The 18,206-nt window shown below is 52.3% G+C and overlaps 1 protein-coding gene across 2 annotated transcripts in view; it reads right to left on the reverse strand.

Moving 5' to 3' along the window:
• Positions 1-18,206, reverse strand: part of ADAMTS2 (ADAM metallopeptidase with thrombospondin type 1 motif 2) — a 236,687-nt gene that overhangs the window by 61,601 nt on the left and 156,880 nt on the right. For both annotated transcript variants that reach the window (XM_054487637.2, XM_054487638.2), the window contains one exon: positions 9,576-9,659. In XM_054487637.2, the coding sequence (XP_054343612.1) occupies positions 9,576-9,659 (84 nt within the window). The remainder of the gene's footprint in view (positions 1-9,575; positions 9,660-18,206) is intronic.

Genomic DNA, 18,206 nt, shown 5'->3' on the forward strand with positions numbered 1-18,206 from the left:
CGTATCCGTCACACACCTCAGAGACCTGAAAACAGGGCCTCCCCCAGTGCTATGCAAAGTGAAGTCTCTGCCTGGTGGACACAAACTGTTCCAGTCTACAGTGACATAAGTACAGAAACTAGAAACTTTTATAGCAATTGGATGGGTTGAGTTTATGTCCACAGAATTTAATAATAAAAATCCAGAGCTAGAGTTTCTGGATACCTTGGTTTTCGTCACATTTGCTTTTCCCAATAATTCATTTATAATGTATGGTACGGAAGTATTGGTCTGTGATGGATTTGAAATAGGAAAAAGAAAACAGCCAGGTCTTTGGCATTGAGGTGCACTGTGTACTGCTGCTTCCCAGGATGGCCTCTCCCCTGGCCACCTGGGGATGGCAGATGGCTCCTCCGGTCCCACAGACGCTGCTCCCAAGCCCTGTGGCCCACAGCACATTCGCTAAGTCAGCCAGGGCCCATGACCAGCACCCATTTTCCTAGCTGCTGTGCCCTCTACCCCAAGCCTTCAGCCCAGCCCCTAGCAGTGCCACCTCCTCTGCTCTGCTATTTCCTGCACTTTTGCAGTGGGTCCAACCTAAAGCAATGAGGATTCATAGCCTCGGCTCACTTTCCCTCTCACAGCCCAGAACCCCCCAGAGGAGGGCACAGCAGCGGGCAGGCCCTGGCTGTTCTGGCAGTCCACACTCAGCTGATCAACTCAGGAGATCCCCGGGACATAGCGGACCCCATAGGCGCTGGCATCGCCTACCCCCATCACTGCCTCCTGGGCTTGATCTGGGAGGCTTCTAGGAGGCAGGCGGGGTAGGGCCAGGCAGAAAAAGGTGGGCAGAGTATGGGGTGAGCTTTGCTGAGCCCCACTCTGGGCAAGCATGAGTTAGGAGCAGAAAAAAAGGCCCAGAATGCTGGAATGTTCCAGAACATTCCAGGAGGCCAGTCATCCCTGAATTCCCGGGGTCTGACAGAGGGACCGGCTGTGTGTTGTCCTCCAAGCTAGGCTGAGGGGCCTGGAGACAGGCACTGGGGCGGCCTGGGTCCCACACCCCTCACAACCCAGCACTGCCTCTCCCCTGCCTCCTCAGCTGCTGGTCCACTGAGCCCTTGGGGCCGGGGGTAAGCTGGCTTCATCTGGAGTTAGCTCTGGAAGCGTGCGTCCAGCTTCCGGTTCTGTCTTCCAATCCCTCACCACCATCAGTTCTCAAGCCCCTTCCCAGCAGGAGGCGGAAGCAAGGCCAGCCTCAGTTCACCTATGTCCTCTCTGTTCTCTTTGTACCTGGTGTAGCAGAAGTTGCCTGGTGCCCACCATGGGCTTGGGCTGCCCTGCTTTGCTGGCTGTGGGTCTCAGCACCCGCAAGGCCTGCACATGTCCCCATGTTGTCCCTGGGAAGAGCAGGCTGCTGCCCACTGCCCCATTCCCGACTCTGCCAGCAGGGGAAGCGGGGCCCCACCACGGCCCCAGGGAAGCAGAACCTCTGCAGGCGCGTGAGGGGCAGGGGCCAAGGAGGCCCTGGCCAGGAGGGTGGTGCCTGCTAACCCAGGGGTGTGGGCTTCTCATGCAGGGGAGACCACGTACCTATGGCAGCCTGCATCCTCACTCCAAGATTTCCCCTTTCCTTCAGGTGGACCCGCTGCAGGTGGACCCCCTGCCCCAGCCACAGGAAACGTGAGATAGTGCGCATAGGGTAGAACACGGAAACCTCATTACTCCTCCCCAGCCCACTGCAGAGATGAGGTGCCAAGGGAAAGCATGAATTCTCTTTGATGTCTTCATTGAAATCAGAAATAAAGGACTGAGCGTGACAGAGCCCTGTGGCATGCCACCGGAGACCTTTCTCCAGAGTGCTGAATTCAGTCAAACGGCATCATTTGGATCCTACCATTTTAAAATGATTTTTAAAAAATCATTTTAAAAATTTAAATTTCATAAATTTAAAATGCACTGTTTTGTTTATAAAAGAAACATGCTGGTCCAGGCTCAGCTGCTCACACCTGTAATCCCAGTGCTATGGGAGGCAGAGGCAGGAGAATCATTTGAGGCTGGGAGTTCAAGACCAGCCTGGGCAACAGAGTGAGACCCTGTCTCTACAAAAAAAAAGAAAAAAAAAATTAGTCGAGTGTGGTGGTGGGTGCCTGTAGTCCAAGCTACTTGGGAGGCTGAGATGAGAGGATCCCTTGAACCCAAGAGACAGAGGCTGCGGTGAGTTATGATCACACCACTCCATTCTAGCCTGGGCAACAGAGCTAGACCCCATCTCTTATAATAATAATAATAATAAAAACCATGCTCATCATATTGAATTTAAAAAATTCAGTAAAGTACAAAGAAGAAAATGAAAATTAATTAGCCTACTGCCCACAAAGAAATCCTGTTCACATTTGATGTGTTCCTTCCAGTCTTTTCGGTAAATATATTTGTACACCAAATTGAGATCATACGGAAAACTGAGATCCTGCTTTTCAAACAACAAACAGCTTTAGACTGTAACCATTTCCCAATGCCATTAAACATGCTTCGAGAATACAATTTTGTGGCAGCCTAATATTCTACCACATAGGTTTATCATTACTTAACTAGACCACTATTATGGGACAATATAGGTTGTTTGCTGCTGTTTACATGAGAGATAATGCCACGACCCTTGTCTCATTCCTAAAACTTGGCCCACAGCTGGGATCACTGCTTTGGAACAGAGTTGTAGGCATGAATGTCTGGGGTCACAGAAATCAATGTCTGGGGGCAAACATCAAGAACATTTTAAAGGCCGAACGCAGTGGCTCGCGCCCCGTAATCCCAGCACTTTGGGAGGCCGAGGCGGATCACCTGAGGTCAGGAGTTCAAGACCAGCCTGGCCGACCTGGTGAAACCCCGTCTCTACTAAAAATACAAAAAATTAGCTGGGTGTGGTGGCGGGCACCTGTAATCCCAGCTACTTGGGAGGCTGAGGCAGGAGGATCACTTGAACCCAGGTGGCAGAGGTTGCAGTGAGCTGAGGTCGCGCCACTGCACTCCAGCCTGGGCAACAGAGCAAGACTCCATCTCAAAAAAACAAAAAGAAAAAAAGAACATTTTTAAGGGCAGTGATAAATATTGCTACATTTCCTTGGAATATCTGTACTCATACTGAAAGTGTGCCTGCTTCATTCACCCAGCCATAAATCCCTCTTCATCTTAACAGGGTTGATGCTTTATAAATGGTGTATTATTTATTTCTTTAACAGTAGAGTTAGATATTTTTCCATATGGGTTTTCTCTTAGCCACTTGGATTTTTTTCTTTGTTTCCTTCCGTTGCCAATTTTGTTTCCTTATGATTTAGAGGAGGTCTTTATATATTAAGATATATTTGTCACATTGCAAATGTTTTTCCTGCTTGTCATTTGCCTTTTCATTGTGTTTTTTGACAGAAGTTTTGTATTATACGTATCCAAATATAACTATATTCCCCTTTACAATTCCTTCAATTGGATTTATGCTTAGAAAGCTCTTGATAACCAATATTTTCTTCTTGATTTGTGTGATTTAAATAGTTGAATGTTGTATTGGCTTATATTTGTCATATGATAGTTTAATTTCCTATTTATTAAATTTATGTTATATATTTATTTATAACACAATAAGCATTCTGTGTTTATCACAGTAGGTTATTTGTAAGAGGGGTATTTTCAACTATTTTATTCAACTGAACTGTCTATGAAAGTTTATACACATATGGCACTATTTTAATTATCTTCACTTTACAAGACGTTTGGAGGAAGTCTCTTACTTGCTTGGGTTCCACAGCTGTCTCAGCCATTCTTGACCGTTCGTATTCCTAGATGGTGCTTAGAATCACTTCACAACATTGCCAACTATGAATCTGGGAAAGGCCAACCTCTCGATTATACCCAGCTTCCCATGAGGACAGCATTTGTGTCTTCATTTGTGATCACTTTCTTCTTACCATTAATCAGGTCCAATTTCCTTCCAATGGGTCCTTTGTCTTGTCAGGACTATTCCAGGTATTCTACATTTTTGGTTACAACCATAATGGAAATTTTCTCTCCCTGTTTTCCCCACTACCAAGACTGTTGTTTTTGGTTCACACAGAAGCTACTGATTTTTTAAACAATGGTCTGATATTTGGCCACATCACCAGACTCCTCTCCTAACTCTACAAGTTGTACCATGGATTCTTTTAGGTTTTCCTGACACATGATTAACAGCAAACAATGAGAATTTGTCTCTGCTCTTTTCCAATACTAGTTTCATGTCTCATACAAGTATCTAGGATTTTCAGAACCACAGTAACTAGTTTATGGGTCTTTTTTGTTTGTTTGTTTCCAAGACTATCTCCAGGGCAGTGCTCCCCAGAGCAGGTTCAGCAGGCTGTGGATTTGGTGAGCAAGAAGCTTCCGTGGAGAAAGTTTTCAGAGACCACCTGTACTGCTCTGACTCTCGGAGGTGCACCATGCACAGCTCCACAGGAAAGTCTCCGGGAAATTTCACCCCCAGGAATGCCCATTTTCCTCTGTTTGACCAGCATTTTCCAGACTTCTTTGACCTTGGGACCTCTCTATAGTCCTCTGTAACATCTACTCATATCCTAAGAATTCGCTGTGCAGAACACTTTTAGGGAAATGTGCTTCTTTTTCCACCTTTAAATACAATCTTGGTTGTCCTGTTGCCCTCTGTTACTAGTTTTCTGGGGATTTGGAAAAGGAGGAGTGCCCTGGGAGGGGCTACGGGGCCGTCACGCCCTTGCCCTGCCGGAGCCTTGAACACTGCAGCTCGGGGGCCTCTCTCCCAGGCTCCCCCCAGGCAGCTAGCTCCTCATGCCTGCAGTTGCTTCTGCTACCCCCAGCTCCAGACCCCGCAGGGCTCCAGACCCACATCCACTTCTTCTTGGCCTCCTTCGCTGGGATGGCACCAGGTACCTCTAACTGCACATCTCAGCTGACCTCTTCAGCTTCCCTCCTGTGCTCCCCAATCTCAAGGGTTGACACCATCATCTACCCGGCTGAGCGTCTCTCCGCCTTCACCCACCTGGTGCCACATCCTCTCGAAGTGGCCTCCTCTGTCCTCCTGTCTGTATCCCTGGACCTAGGCATGGTCCCAGTCCAGCTGCCAGCATCCCCCATTTGATGGCAGTGACTGTCTCCTAAGCCACTGCCCCCACCTGCCCCTTCTACACACAGGAGCCAGCGATCTTCTTAGAAATGCACATGGGATCATGTCACTCTGCTTAAAGCTGCGCTCATGAGCAAGCCAAACCCCTTGGCGGGAGACGCAGATCTGCTCTGCTCCTTGCGATCTGCTCCTTCCGGCGTCTTTGGCATTGGGTCTGCTGTTCCTGTCCCTGTGCTCTTCCCTCTGGGTTCAGCTGCCCTCTCTCCCCTCCCAGCCTGTGAACTCAGAGCATGTCTATGCTGGTGACTTCACTGGACCATCTTCAGGTGTGGGTGGAACGGTCACTTCCTCCCGTTGCTTTTCCTGACCTTGTAAGGAAAGACTGCCTGCCCCGCGTCTCCTCCATCCAGCCCTGAGCCCTGGTGCAATTGTTTCCTTGTCTAGATCTGCCTTCTGGAAGCGGTCCCCTGAGGACAGGGACCATGCCAGTGAATATTCCCAGCACAGCACTTCCCACACAGAAGCCCTTCAAACAGTATTTGTTAGAGGATGAGTTTTGTCATTTGGAAACTGATGTGATGAACTGTATGAATAGATTTCCTGATATTAAACAATCTCCACATTCCTAGGATAAGCCCTAGATGATCACGGTGGAAGTTTCTCTTTATACATTATTCGATTAAACTCTTAATACCTTGGGATTTTTACTTCCATTTTTAGAAGTGAGACAGGTCTGTACTTTGTCCTGATGGGCTACCTTTGGCATCTTTGGGTATAAGGGTCCCATTGACTACGAAAGATACATTGGGTAGATTTCAGAATACATGAGTTTACAGGGCCATTGTATTAGTCTTGCCTGATAAGTGCTTGCAAATGAGTATGAATGCACTGGCAAAACTTTGGAAAAGGTGAAGAACTTGAGTTCCCTCCATGGTTATGGGACTTACGGCATATTCTCCATTTCTTGGAGTCAGCTTTGAAATATTCACATCCCTGGAAATCCTCAGTTTCCCTAGGATCTCCATGTCCCTGACGTAGAGATCCTCACATTCTCACCTTCAGGGTTTGACTCTTTTCTGCAAATGTTCTGACTGTGGTCACATACTCCTTCTACCTACCTGAGGCAGTTAAGTAAAAACAAAAAAAAAAGAAAAAGAAAAAGAAAAGGCTTAGGGCCTGGACAGTTTAGCATAGAGCCTGCTAAGGAGTAGTTAATAAAGGAGGCTTTATTCCATTAAGTACTCAAGACTGGGAAAGAGCAGACACTTTTCAGGCCAAATAAGATCCAAAGCTTTGCCAGCATTGGTAAACAATTAACCCTACTCAATTACAAAATTTTTCTTTTTAAACAATATAGGAGCGACCTGGGGGGAAAATGCAAGCTGCCACCTGGCACCCAGACCAATCAATGGGATAATCTTTCCTCCCCTTTCTAGCCCCAGGACCAGGAGTTTCTCATTTTTGGAAACTTCCAAAAGAGGATATAACTCTGTCCATCTCTCATGCCAAAGGCTTGAGAATTCCTAAAACACCAGAGGATCCTGGCCAGGAAGGGACAGGCTGGAAAGACCCGGCTTGGGGAAGGCTGAAACAGGGAACTCCACTGGAGGCAGGAAGAGAGCCACATGGGATAGTCCAAAGACCACCCCCCCGCCTGTGAATGGAGAGCTGGAACCGGATTGCTGGGCTGGGGCCCACCCCCAGGCCCTGCATCTGTGTGGTCCAAAGCCCACTGCCACAAACCTGGGATAGAGGGTCAGCGAGCCTCTCTCTGCCCTCCTAGCCAGCATTCACTGGCAGAGGAGGCCCTGCACATCCCTCCTCCACTGATCATCCCTGGACCTCCAAAGTGGCCAGCTGCAGAGAGCCTCCCAACAGCTTCCTAGTGGGCAGATGGCCCTGCATGCTTTCCTTTCTGCCAGGAGAAGCATCTTGTTGTAGTCACATTACATATACTCTTTATACTCTTTCTGATCTTTTAGTTTGTTTCTTCTCTCTTTTTTTGTAGATTAAATAGGTCAGAGGGTTGCTTTTTCCAAAGCTCTCTTCTTCATTGATTCTACGTGTTTCTTCCATTTTCTAATTTATTGATTTCTGCTTTTTCTGAACTATTTCCTTATTTTTGCTTTCCTTAGGTTTTTGGTTTTGTTGCTGTTGAAATTCATTCAAACGTATTGAGTTGAAGGCAGGACATGTGATATGTGTGTCGAACATATCACCCAAGGAAGAAGCTTTTGGAAAACATCTGTGAATTTGCCTCTGAATACAGCTTTAACCACATTCCAAAAGATTTGACAGTAGTGCTCTTGTTTTTATTAGTGTTCCAAATAGTCTGTACTGCAGTCCTAATATTCTCTTTCCTTGCTCTGTTACCCAGGCTGGAGTGCAGTGGTGTGATCTCAGCTCACTGCAACCTCTGCCTCCCGGGTTCAAGCAATTCGCCCACCTCAGCCTCCCAAGTAGTTGGGACTACAGGCACATGCCAACACACCCGGCTAATTTTTGTATATTTTTGGTAGAGACAGGGTTTTACCACGTTAGCTAGGCTGGTCTCAAACTCCTGACCTCAAGTGATCTACCCACCTTGGCCTCCCAAAGTGCTGGGATTACAGGTGTGAGCGACAGTGCCTGGCCCCTAGTAGGTTTTTTTTAAAGTTTTCAAATGAATTGGATTTTTTTAGGTTTATAAATTCTGCTGCCCCCACCCCTAGTTTTAGGCATTTCATCAGCGAACATGGACAAAATCGTTTTTGCTGCATAAAATTCACAACATTTTCTTTATGACCCAAAACACTTCTGTAATTTTTAAGTGTTCTGTGATTCCTTGAAAAGAAGGTTCATCTTTCCTTTTTTTCTGTAGGGCAAGGGAAACAGTGACATAACTACTAATTTAACTTTACTCATTGTGTCATTCAAAAATTCTATGCCTTATTAGCATCTAATCTGTGAAAGGCTTTGAAAAGGGTATTAGAGACTCTCATAGTTAGGTTTTTGCCAATTTCCCCTTTGTTCCAAGGATTTGCTTTGGGATGTTTTGTGTTCTCTTGGGGTGCATGAAGGCCTACAACTGGCATCCGCCCTGTGGGTGCCTTAGGTCACTGTGGAATGAGGTGCTTGGTGGGTGTAGGGAAGTGGTCCCAAATCTACTTAGTATTCCTGGGATCCCTTCTGCCACCGGAGTCCTTCGTCGTCATTTTTACATTGTGTGCCTTATAAGTTGTATGCAGTTTGACTTTATTTTTTGAGACTGAGACTCTCTTTGAACAGAGTTCAACCTTTATATAATTATCTGATGTGTTTGATCCTATTATGATTTGATTTTCTATGCACAGTCAGACCACAGGCTGGAATTCAGCTGTCTGGGTGAGAAGCCTGACTCCTCAGGCACTGGATGGCCCTGGCTGCTTACCTGGGCATGCCACTAAGTTGCATTAAGCCTCGGTGTTCTTATCTGTGAAATGGGCAGAGTCACAGCGTGCACCCCTCCATCTGCCCTGTAGATTAAGGGCATTCATCCGCACAAAGTGCTTCCCACACGGCTGGTACAGGCACTTTGCAGTCTACACTGGCTGTACCATGGGGCTCCTCTCTTCCTCTATCTCTGTCTGCACAGCACCCCGTGTTTCCATCCCAGGTCACTGTCGCTGGCGGCTACACACCCATGTGCACCGCCAGGAAAGGGCGTCCCAGGTTTGGCTGCAAGACCAAGTGGGATGGGCAAGAGGGACCAGCTGGGACAGCAGCTGAGGCCAGAGAAGAGGAGGCCACAGATTTAATACGGGGGCAGAAGTCCAAGGGAGGGTCGTGTTAACCACGTATTTCTGACACTTTGACATCCGAGCCTTGCTGACTCTGGAGGGACTGCCCCGCTGAGTGGTAACCAATGTTTAGAGACAGGAAACACCTCATCCATGAGCACATTTTTCAGATACAAACCAACCAATCCAGCGCCCATGTCCCCAGCCCCTCCTTTATCAGAGTTCACACTCTGAGCCACTATCCACCTGCCCTCATTACCCAGAAAACTCAGGTGCCAGAAAACTCAGGACCGCTCCACTCCCCAGAGCCCACTGGAATTATTCAAACTGGCCAACCTTAAGCCAGCTCACCCTGTCCCCATCGGTCCTTCCTGCAGAAACAAGACGGACTCAGGCTGCTGTTTACCCAACTCCCTCTGCCTCCTGACCAACCCTGGTGCCTCCCTGTGTGGCCCCCGTGGCCTGGTATGTCTCTTCCTCTTGGGATCTGGGAGTAACAGACTCTTTTCAGTGAACAATAATAATGGCCACATTTGAAAACAAGGGGTGAAAGGGAGCAGGGATCTTATTTCTTACAGGAACCTCAGGGGAGCCAGGGAGAGGCAGGGTGGTTCTGGCAAATGCAAACACTCTCCAAGGAGGCCCATGCCTCACTCCCAGGCCCCTCACTACAAGTGGGTGGAGGCAGGCCTGGCTGGCCACAGTGCACTCACCTTTCCATAGCTCAGGAGGATGATCCGCACCAGGACCACGTTGATGTGGGCACCCAAGGACTCGTCATGGTAGATTTCATTGACCTGAAAGAAACAGGGAGCCATCAGCGGGAACCACAGGCCCTAGGACTGGCTCTGGCTCTGCCAATGGGATGACCCCCCAACTGGCTCCCAGGCCTGGGACCCCCACCTGCTCCTTCCTCTTCCCATGCTTTCCACCCAGGCATCACCGTCAACTAGGCGCCACCTTGTGACCCCTCCCTCATTGTCCCCTGCCGTCTGCCTCTCCAGGCTGCCACCACTGCCTGCTGGGATCACTGTAGCCCCTTCCTGAGCAACCCCACCCACCAGCCCAGGGATTCCTCACCTGGGGCCTGAACATGGAACATGGGCAGGGAAAGCAGCCCTACACTTGCTGTAGCCTCCAGCTGAAACATGACCTTCCCTTCAACAGTGAACGTGGGTGATGGACCCCCGCGGCACAGGCAGGGCTGGGACTGGCCCTGACAGAAGTCACTCCAAGCTGTAGCTGGTGGGTGTGGGGGTTACCTACGTGCATTGCTACTTGGAAATGGCGGTTCTAGGCCCACCACCAGGTATAATGTTTTAACGTGTTAATAAAAAGCTCATATTACTGCATCCCCAACGTGCTCTCCCTGTTCTGTTTTGATGGCTGGAGCACCTGCAATCGCTGTCTCTGTATTTATCACAATTGTATTCTTACATGTGTTTCATTCTTCACATTTAAAACCATTATTCTGAGCAGGTGCCAATGGGCTTCAGCAGATGTCAAAGGGACCCGTGGCACAAAAACAGGGGGGTGAGCTCCCCTTCTACAGAACACAGCCAGCAAGTCCCTCCAGAAACATAGGTCAGGTTATCCCGGGCTCGAGGCTGTTAGGGGCTTCCTTTGCACTGAGCCCCCACCCTCCAGCTTCCCACCGCACACACCCAGGACCCTTCCTAGCGCAGCCCCCTCCCTGTCACCTCCTTTGTTGGTTGACCAAACCCTACTCCTCCTCGAGGCCAGCTCAGCAGTCACTTCCCCCTGGAAGGCCCCCCGCAGGCCTGATCCGCCCCTCATCAAGCACAAGTTGTGTTATTCCTGGAGCCCTCTGTGTGCCTCTGTGGGCTGGGCAGCTACCTGCATCCTCCCTGCTTGCACGCCCAGGGCCAGGCTGAGCAGCACCTGGCAGGTACTCAGGGATACCCGCTGAAAGGCTGAAGCCATTGGCACCATCGGGAAGTGGAGAAGCAGGACTGGCCATGCGCCCCTCCCCAAGTGCAGACCGAGCCCAGGGGCTGCTGACAGGCTCCAGACACGGCCAAGACATACTTCCCGGAGCCTGCTGCCACGTCAGGCCAGCACACACTCCCTGCACTCCAATCTGTAGAGCCTGCATCTGAGCAACAGTAATTGTAATTGCTACCTCGAAACAGTGGGAAGGCACCTCAGGAAACCCGAGGGTTCACAAGGAGAATCACATCATGATGGATGGGTGGACAGGCACACAGGGCGTGCAAGACAAGGATCCCGGGGCCCGCTGCCATCGGTGCTGGGAACAAAGATGGCACCGATCATGGGGCAGAGTTCATGAGCATGCGGACCCTGCTGAGGGTACCATCCAGCCCAAACGCAGCTCCTCCCGGCAACTGCTGCCCAGCAAATCTACGTCTGATTGTAAACGGGCTCCCCACAACTCCCACCTCTCTTTCCTATAGGCAAGGGACAACTCATCAGACCCACAGGAGTGTGGCTGGTCACCGTGGCTCCGGGCTGTGGGCGTCTGGGGAGGGTGGGTCGGCAACCCTGTAGCGCTGAGGGTTATCCTCTAGACCCCCAACGACCCATCTCGCCCCTGTGGCTGACAAGGTGGAACTCTGAGGAGGGCACCCAGGTCCCCAGGAAGCCTTGTCATTTGGCCGTTGCCCTCCGTTTCCTCTATAAAATGAGGACCGCAGTCCCCCCATCACAAAGCTGTTGTGGGGAGGAAATCCCCATGCAGGTGCAATGGAATGGTGCGTGTGCAAACAATGAAACGGTTTTTCATTGCTGGTAAACCATAGTGCCCTGCAGCTCCCTGTGAGGTCCTGGGGGTAGGGTATGCACCCCTAAACCACAGAAGTCCTTGCCCAGGTTTGAGGGTTAGACTAGATTGTTTAGTCCACGCTGGCACAGTAGCCTTAAAAGCCAGTTTTTCTTAAGAGAGAAGGGGTTTCTTTAATTGTCCACAGTATTGCTTTCTCTATCACGACAAAGCTTGGCCAGCTTGGCTCATGGAGTCTGACCGAAGGAAGGTCCCACTGCAGCTGAAGGGAGCAGAATAGAAGAGAGGAGAAAGGCCAGGGATGAGGGGCCAGGCTTCTCCTTATCTCCAGCCCCAACCTCACAGGTCATAAACAACAGTCCTGACATCTGAGAAGGAAGGAAAAGTGAGAGAGCTTGATCCTGGCTGCTGCCTAGGACCTGAGAGGGGACAGGTTCCTAGCAGTAGGAGTGGCTTCCAGGGCCCAAGTGCTGGCCCAGCCTGCTCAGGCCTGAGAGGGTGGCCCAGCTCCCAGCTGTGCGTAGCAGATGCCAGGGTCCCCTGCACCCCAGGGACACATGGGCAAGATAGCTGGAGACTGGCTTGCACGTTTACCTGGCTCTAGAGGGCACCACTAGGTTTCAGAGCAAGCCCAGGGGGCACCGGCCTACAAGAGAAGAGGGCAGGCCTGCTTGCAAGGCTACTGCAGAGAGGACTCGCCCCTACTGCCCCCCACCAGTCCTCTGCCTGCAAATGGGGCTTTTGGGAGGTAATTAGGGGTAGATGAGTTCATGGGGGTGGGACCCTCATGATAGGGTTAGTGTCCTATAGGAACAGACACCAGAGAGCCTGCCTCCTCTCTCTCTGCCATGGGAAGACCCAGCAAGAAGGCGGCTGTCTGCAAACCAGGAAGAGAGTCCTCACTGGGGAATGACCCAGCTGGCAACATGATCTTGAAATTCCCAGTCTCCAGAACTGTGGGGAATGAATTCCTGTGATTTAAGCCCCTGGGTCTATGGCATTTTGTTATACCAGCCCAAGTGGAATGAGACAAAGGCTTTATGGGGAAGAGACGGAGCCACCTCCTGCAGGCCAGACTGCAGCCTTCCTTCTATCCTGGGGCTGAGTGCCCGAGATGAGGGCAGCACCAGATATAGGAACGAAAGAAAGCCCCGGCCAGGTGCGGTGGCTCACACCTGCAATCCCAGCACTTTGGGAGGCCGAGGCAGTGGTTCACTTGAAGTCAGAAATTCAAGACCAGCCTGGCCAACATGGTGAAACCCTCTCTCTACTAAAAATACAAAATTAGCCGGGCATGGTGGCGAGTGCTTGTAATCCCAGCTGCTCGGGAGGCTGAGGCAGGAGAATCACTTGAACCCAGGAGGTGGAAGTTGCAGTGAGCCAAGATCGCATCATTGCACTCCAGCCTGGGTGACAGAGCGAGACTCTGTCTCAAAAAAAAAAAAAAAAAAAAGAATGAAACAAATTTGCATTTTCCCCCGTGTTTGAGCCTAAGTGTGTAAATGTTGACCTCACCACCCACACAGACCCTCAGCACAGCCACGGGCCCCTCACAGGCTCTCAATGGGACTTCTCAAACTAAACCGACCCTGGCCTCTCGTGCAGCCCACCACACCCTGGGACCCAGAATGGCCTGGGCGAGCCTGGCCTGGTCTCTCCTTCCCCACTGGGCTGAGGCTGGCACCCAGCAGACCCAGCAGAGCCACTGCCTCACCACGAATTGTGGCTCTGAGTGGATCAGAACCAGTACAGAGCCAGCCCTCCTGCCAGGAGGCGGAGACGGACACTCAGATGCCACAAGAACAGCTCCAGGATCACAGGCCTCAAAGAAAAGGCAGGGAACCAGAGGACATATTAGTGGGAATCTGCCCACTGGGGCCTGGAAGGACATGGCATGTCATGAGACCTGAGAAACAGAACAGGGTAGCTCAGCAAAGCGGGATGGCGCTTCTGGCAGAGGAAGCAGCCCATGCAAACCTCCCAGGGTTGGAAGCAGCGAGGCAACTTCCAAGCACAGAGGGGATGCGGAAGGGATGCCCCAGCAGAGGAGGTGGGAGGGGAGCACTGAGGCCAGACTACGAAGTCAGGAGAAGGATTCCAAATCCACTCTAAGAGCAGTGGGAGGACATGGAGGAAGGAAGATGGTGGTGCATTTAAGAAGCTTACTCCAGGTGCCCTAAGGAAAGTAGATGGAAGGGGTCAAGATGTGGGAATGTGGGGTTCAGCTTTGGGGATTAGTGCAGAGAAGGGATGGATGTGAGGGATGATGTGGATTGGAATGGGGGGTCATCTGCCCCGCATGAGCAAGTGGAGGCTGGGGCTCTGGAAGGGCATTCTGGCGGGTTCCACAGGGCGGAGGGAGGAGATGTGGGGCTGGCCCTCTCCTGGCTCCTGGCCAGGCCCTGCCCCTCAGGACACAAGATCTTCCCGCTCTCCCAGCCCTGCCCCTGGGGCCGAAAGTGGAAGCTCTCATCTCAAGAAGAAATCTTGTGTCCTTATGGAACATTGAGCAGATCTAATCCTGCTCCCTGATTTGGGACAGGAGGTGACCAACCACTCCAAAAGCCCCGCCGCTGGGCATCGAACTCCCTGGGATAGACCATCAGCCTCACATTCTGCTTGGAGGTGGGGTCGAGGCAGCTGAGCCCCGGGGTGTCAGGCTGCTAGGTGTGGGCCCCTGGCTGGGGAGCTCCACTGTGGGCTATCCGCCAGCAGCCAGCTCCCACCTCCTGCGCTGGGTGCCCTGACCCTGGCCTCTGGAAGCCTCAGATGGTTCGGAGATGAACTGGGGCTCCCTGGGCTGCTGACGAGCTAGAGAGGGCATGCCTGCAAATGCTCCCAGCAGGTAGCCAGGGAGAAGGACGCCAGGCCGCAGCCAAGGCCCCCTCAGCCTGCCCTCCCTGGTAGCCTTCAACTGTGGTGCGCTCTCCCTGATCCTCTCCCCAGGAAACCTCTATCCCTTCCTCCCTTCCACACCAGAACAGCACATAGTGCCCCAGGCATGCCTACTCTCTGGGAGGCAGGCCTGAGCAAGGCCATGGTGGGGCTTGAGATGGCCTCCTGGCTCCTCTGGGTGGCTGCTGGGCCTGGGATCCTGCTCCGGAGCCCTCACCTTGGCCCCCTCCCAGGCCAGGTCTCAGCAGCCCCTCCCAGCAGTCAGGAACCCCGTGGGGCACTGTGGCCCAGAGACCACTGACGGCTGGCCTGGGTGGTTCTCCTGCCCCTGCGTGTGCTGTGGCAAAGTCCAGCCCACAGTCCGGGGCCGGGCTCCTTCTGCTGTCCGGCCTCTCAGTCCCCACAGGTTAACATGATACATCAGGAATAGACACGGCGGGCGGGCAGGCAGGGTTTGTGGGGCATGTGAGAGGCAGGGGCGCTCCACGGCGTCCTTGTCCTCCACGGGCCTGAGGAGTGAGCCCTGTCCTGCCCCTCTACCATCCCAGGGCTCTACCTGCTTTTCCGGAGGCTGCAAAATTGCCACAATTTCCTGCCCAGCCCCGGCCAGAGGCCTGCAGGGCCCCCCGGGCATGGGAACCACTGGGAGTAATCAGTGTAATTCCCGACAAAACACCGGCGTCCTCAGTAAGGATACAGCTGCAACATTTCTGCAGAGCAGGGAGTCGACTGATTGTGGCAAAAAGAGCAACTGAAGACAGAAGGCGACCTCCACATGCCTGCCTCCCGCACATCCCCTCCTCCCCTGGCCCCACCCACTTTCTCTCCCAGACAGGAGACAGGTGGTAGGGCTCCCCAACGGCCCCCCTCCTGTCCTCCCCACCACCCCCGCCACCTGCACACATCATTCTTCACTACGATCACCACGCGGAGCAGATCTCACCTTCCCCTTCCGCTGTCTAAAACCCTCAATGGCTCTCCAGTGCCTTCAGAAGCAGGGCCCAACCACTCGCCTGGCATTCAGAGCCCTCTCCACGCTGGCCCTGGCTGGCTTCTCCATGCTTCACTTCAGATACTTCCCCACATGGCACCCTTGCTCCTGACAGCCCAGCCAGCCTTCCCCAGAGCCGGCTGCCCTCTCCTGCTGCCTGTGCATTGGTTCAGGCCTGGAATCCTCACTCTCCCTGTCCAGCCCCTCAATTCTTTAGATATCTCAAGAGCATTTGAAAAAAAAAAAAAGACTCATCCTAAAAAATATATTTCAAAGGAAGGAGGCAGTGACCGCCTTGCTTAAACCCTTCCTACCCCAAGGCATAAGACCACAGTTCCTGGCGTGACCTCCAGGCCAGGAGGGCTGGCCCTGCTGCACCTTCTCGGGCTGCCCTGGCCCTGCTCCCTGTGCTCCAGCGGCTAGCCCGGCTGCTCCTTGCACAGGGAGCCTGTCTCCACCTCAGGAACTTTGGACTTGCAGTGCAACTGCCCCCAGCAGTGTCTAGCCCATAGTAGGTGCTCAGTAGACATTTGTTGAATTAATGGAGTGAATCACTTTGAAGATATGGAATAACAGGAAATGGGCAAAATGTGTGACCCAGCGTAGGCCTGTGACCCCTCTCATCGGGGAGGTCCCCCGGCTAAGGGCCTCCCCTCCCCTCCCCCCAGCAGCCCTGGGGGCCTCCTCCGCATCCACCCTCCCCAAGGCCTGTGTGTGCTGGGGAGAAGCAGCTCTCCTTTCCCAGGTTGCAGGGGGAGGGGAAGCCCGGGGACAATGTCCTTGAGTCCTGTCTGAGAAATTGATCCTGGAATCTTTAAACCTTGAGGGGAAATGTTCAAAGCCGCAGCCATCTCTGTGCGGAGAGAGGCCAAGGGCTGTCTTGTTTGGGGAAACACATTGTAATGCGCCTTTTGCTTATGCAAAGACGCAGCCAAGTTTCTGTTCTGGAATAGACAATGAGGAAGGAGCGGCTCTGCATGACAATATAAAAGTTTGCCTAGCTAAGTGGCAGAGTTCCACCCGGGGGACGGTGAGCCCTGGGAGGTGGCCTGAGGCTGCTGGGCAGAGGTGACTTTGTCCTCTGCCAAGGTGGGGGAGGGGTGCAGAAAGGGGGGAACCGGTGCAGGCTCCCTACTAGGCGAGGCCTGCTGACCCGCCAGCCAGAGGAGACAGGCAGGAGCCCTGGAAGAACGGCCACCCCAACCTTCAGGAAAGTTCCCATATCCTTCGCTCGGCTGAGCTTTGGGCCACCAGAGGCAGCCTGTGGCCCACCTGGCAAAACCATGTCCGGGAGCAAGCCAGGCCTGAAAAGTCTGTCAGAGGCCTGGGAGCGGGGGGCCTGCTGCTCTGTGTCTTCTCTGGGACCCCCTGAAATAAGTGGGGAGAAGGCTGTTCTCTCTGTGCCCCTTCAGAGGCCAGGCTTGGACCACCAGTGTGAAGGCAGAGAAGAGAGTGCAGCCAGAAGCGGGCGAGAAAGGTCTGCTGGCCTCCGGGGAGAAGAGTTTCATCTGTGTGCATTGCATAGTGCCTAAATGGGGCTGCCAGAGCCTGGGCTTATCATGAGAATAAACGTTCCCATTGCAGATCTTCACCCTCTGGCTCCTCAGCAAATGCTTCAGAGGCAATGCGAGAAGAAACATGACTCTTGCTCAAAATATCAAACCATTGTGAAACGGAAATGGCCAGGATCAGAATTACTAGGGTCAGTTCATACATCAAAAAGCGAGGCGGTCAGAGCCCCCTCCTTCAACACCCAGTGCAAGAACACTCTGCCCAAGGCCACCCCCTCACTCCTCAGGCGATGTCTCCTGTGCCCGTCCACACTCTGCTGATACCTCTGCAGGTGCCTCAGGGTGGGGACGGGGCTCCTCCACCTCCAGGCCAGCTCATCAATGCACAGAGCCCAGCAGAGGCTCAAGAGATATGCGCTGCGGCCCTCAGTGTGGCACTCCAGCAGGCACGTTGAGAAGACAGGTTGCATTACAAACCTCCCCGGGTTTGTACTAACAACTTCGAGAGGCTGCCCCCCCGCTCCTGAATTTGGGGGGTTAGCAGAGCGTCGGGGGGATATTCCCACTCTGAGGTCAGATTGCATGGGTGCCAGCATGGACTCTGCCATAATCCTGCTGTGTGACTTGGGGCCAGTTACTTAACCTGTCTGGGCCTCAGTTTCCTTATCTGTAAAATGGAGATAATAATAGTCCCTGTGTCTCAGGGCTGTTTCAGGTTGAAGCAACAATGAAAGTTGTCACGCGCATCCGTGTGAAGAGATCACCAAACAGGCTTTGTGTGAGCAATAAAGCTTTCTAATCACCTGGGTGCAGGTGGGCTCAGTCCAAAAAGAGAGTCAGCAAAGGGTTGTGGGATTACCATTAGTTCGTATAGGTTTAGGATAGACGGTGGAGTTAGGAGCAAATTTTTTTTTTTTTTTTCTGAGACAGAGTCTCGCTCTGTCGCCCAGGCTGGAGTGCAATGGCGTGATCTCAGCTCACTGCAAGCTCCACCACCCAGGTTCACGCCATTCTCTTGCCTCAGCCTCCCGAGTAGCTGGGACCACAGGCACCTGCCACTGTGCCCGGCTAACTTTTTTTTTTTGTATTTTTAGTAGAGATGGGGTTTCACGTGTTAGCCAGGATGGTCTCGATCTCCTGACCTCGTGATCCGCCCGCCTCGGCCTCCCAAAGTGCTGGGATTCCA

This window comes from Pongo pygmaeus, chromosome 4, assembly GCF_028885625.2.
Source record: "Pongo pygmaeus isolate AG05252 chromosome 4, NHGRI_mPonPyg2-v2.0_pri, whole genome shotgun sequence".
In the NCBI taxonomy this organism is placed as follows: Eukaryota; Metazoa; Chordata; class Mammalia; order Primates; family Hominidae; genus Pongo; species Pongo pygmaeus.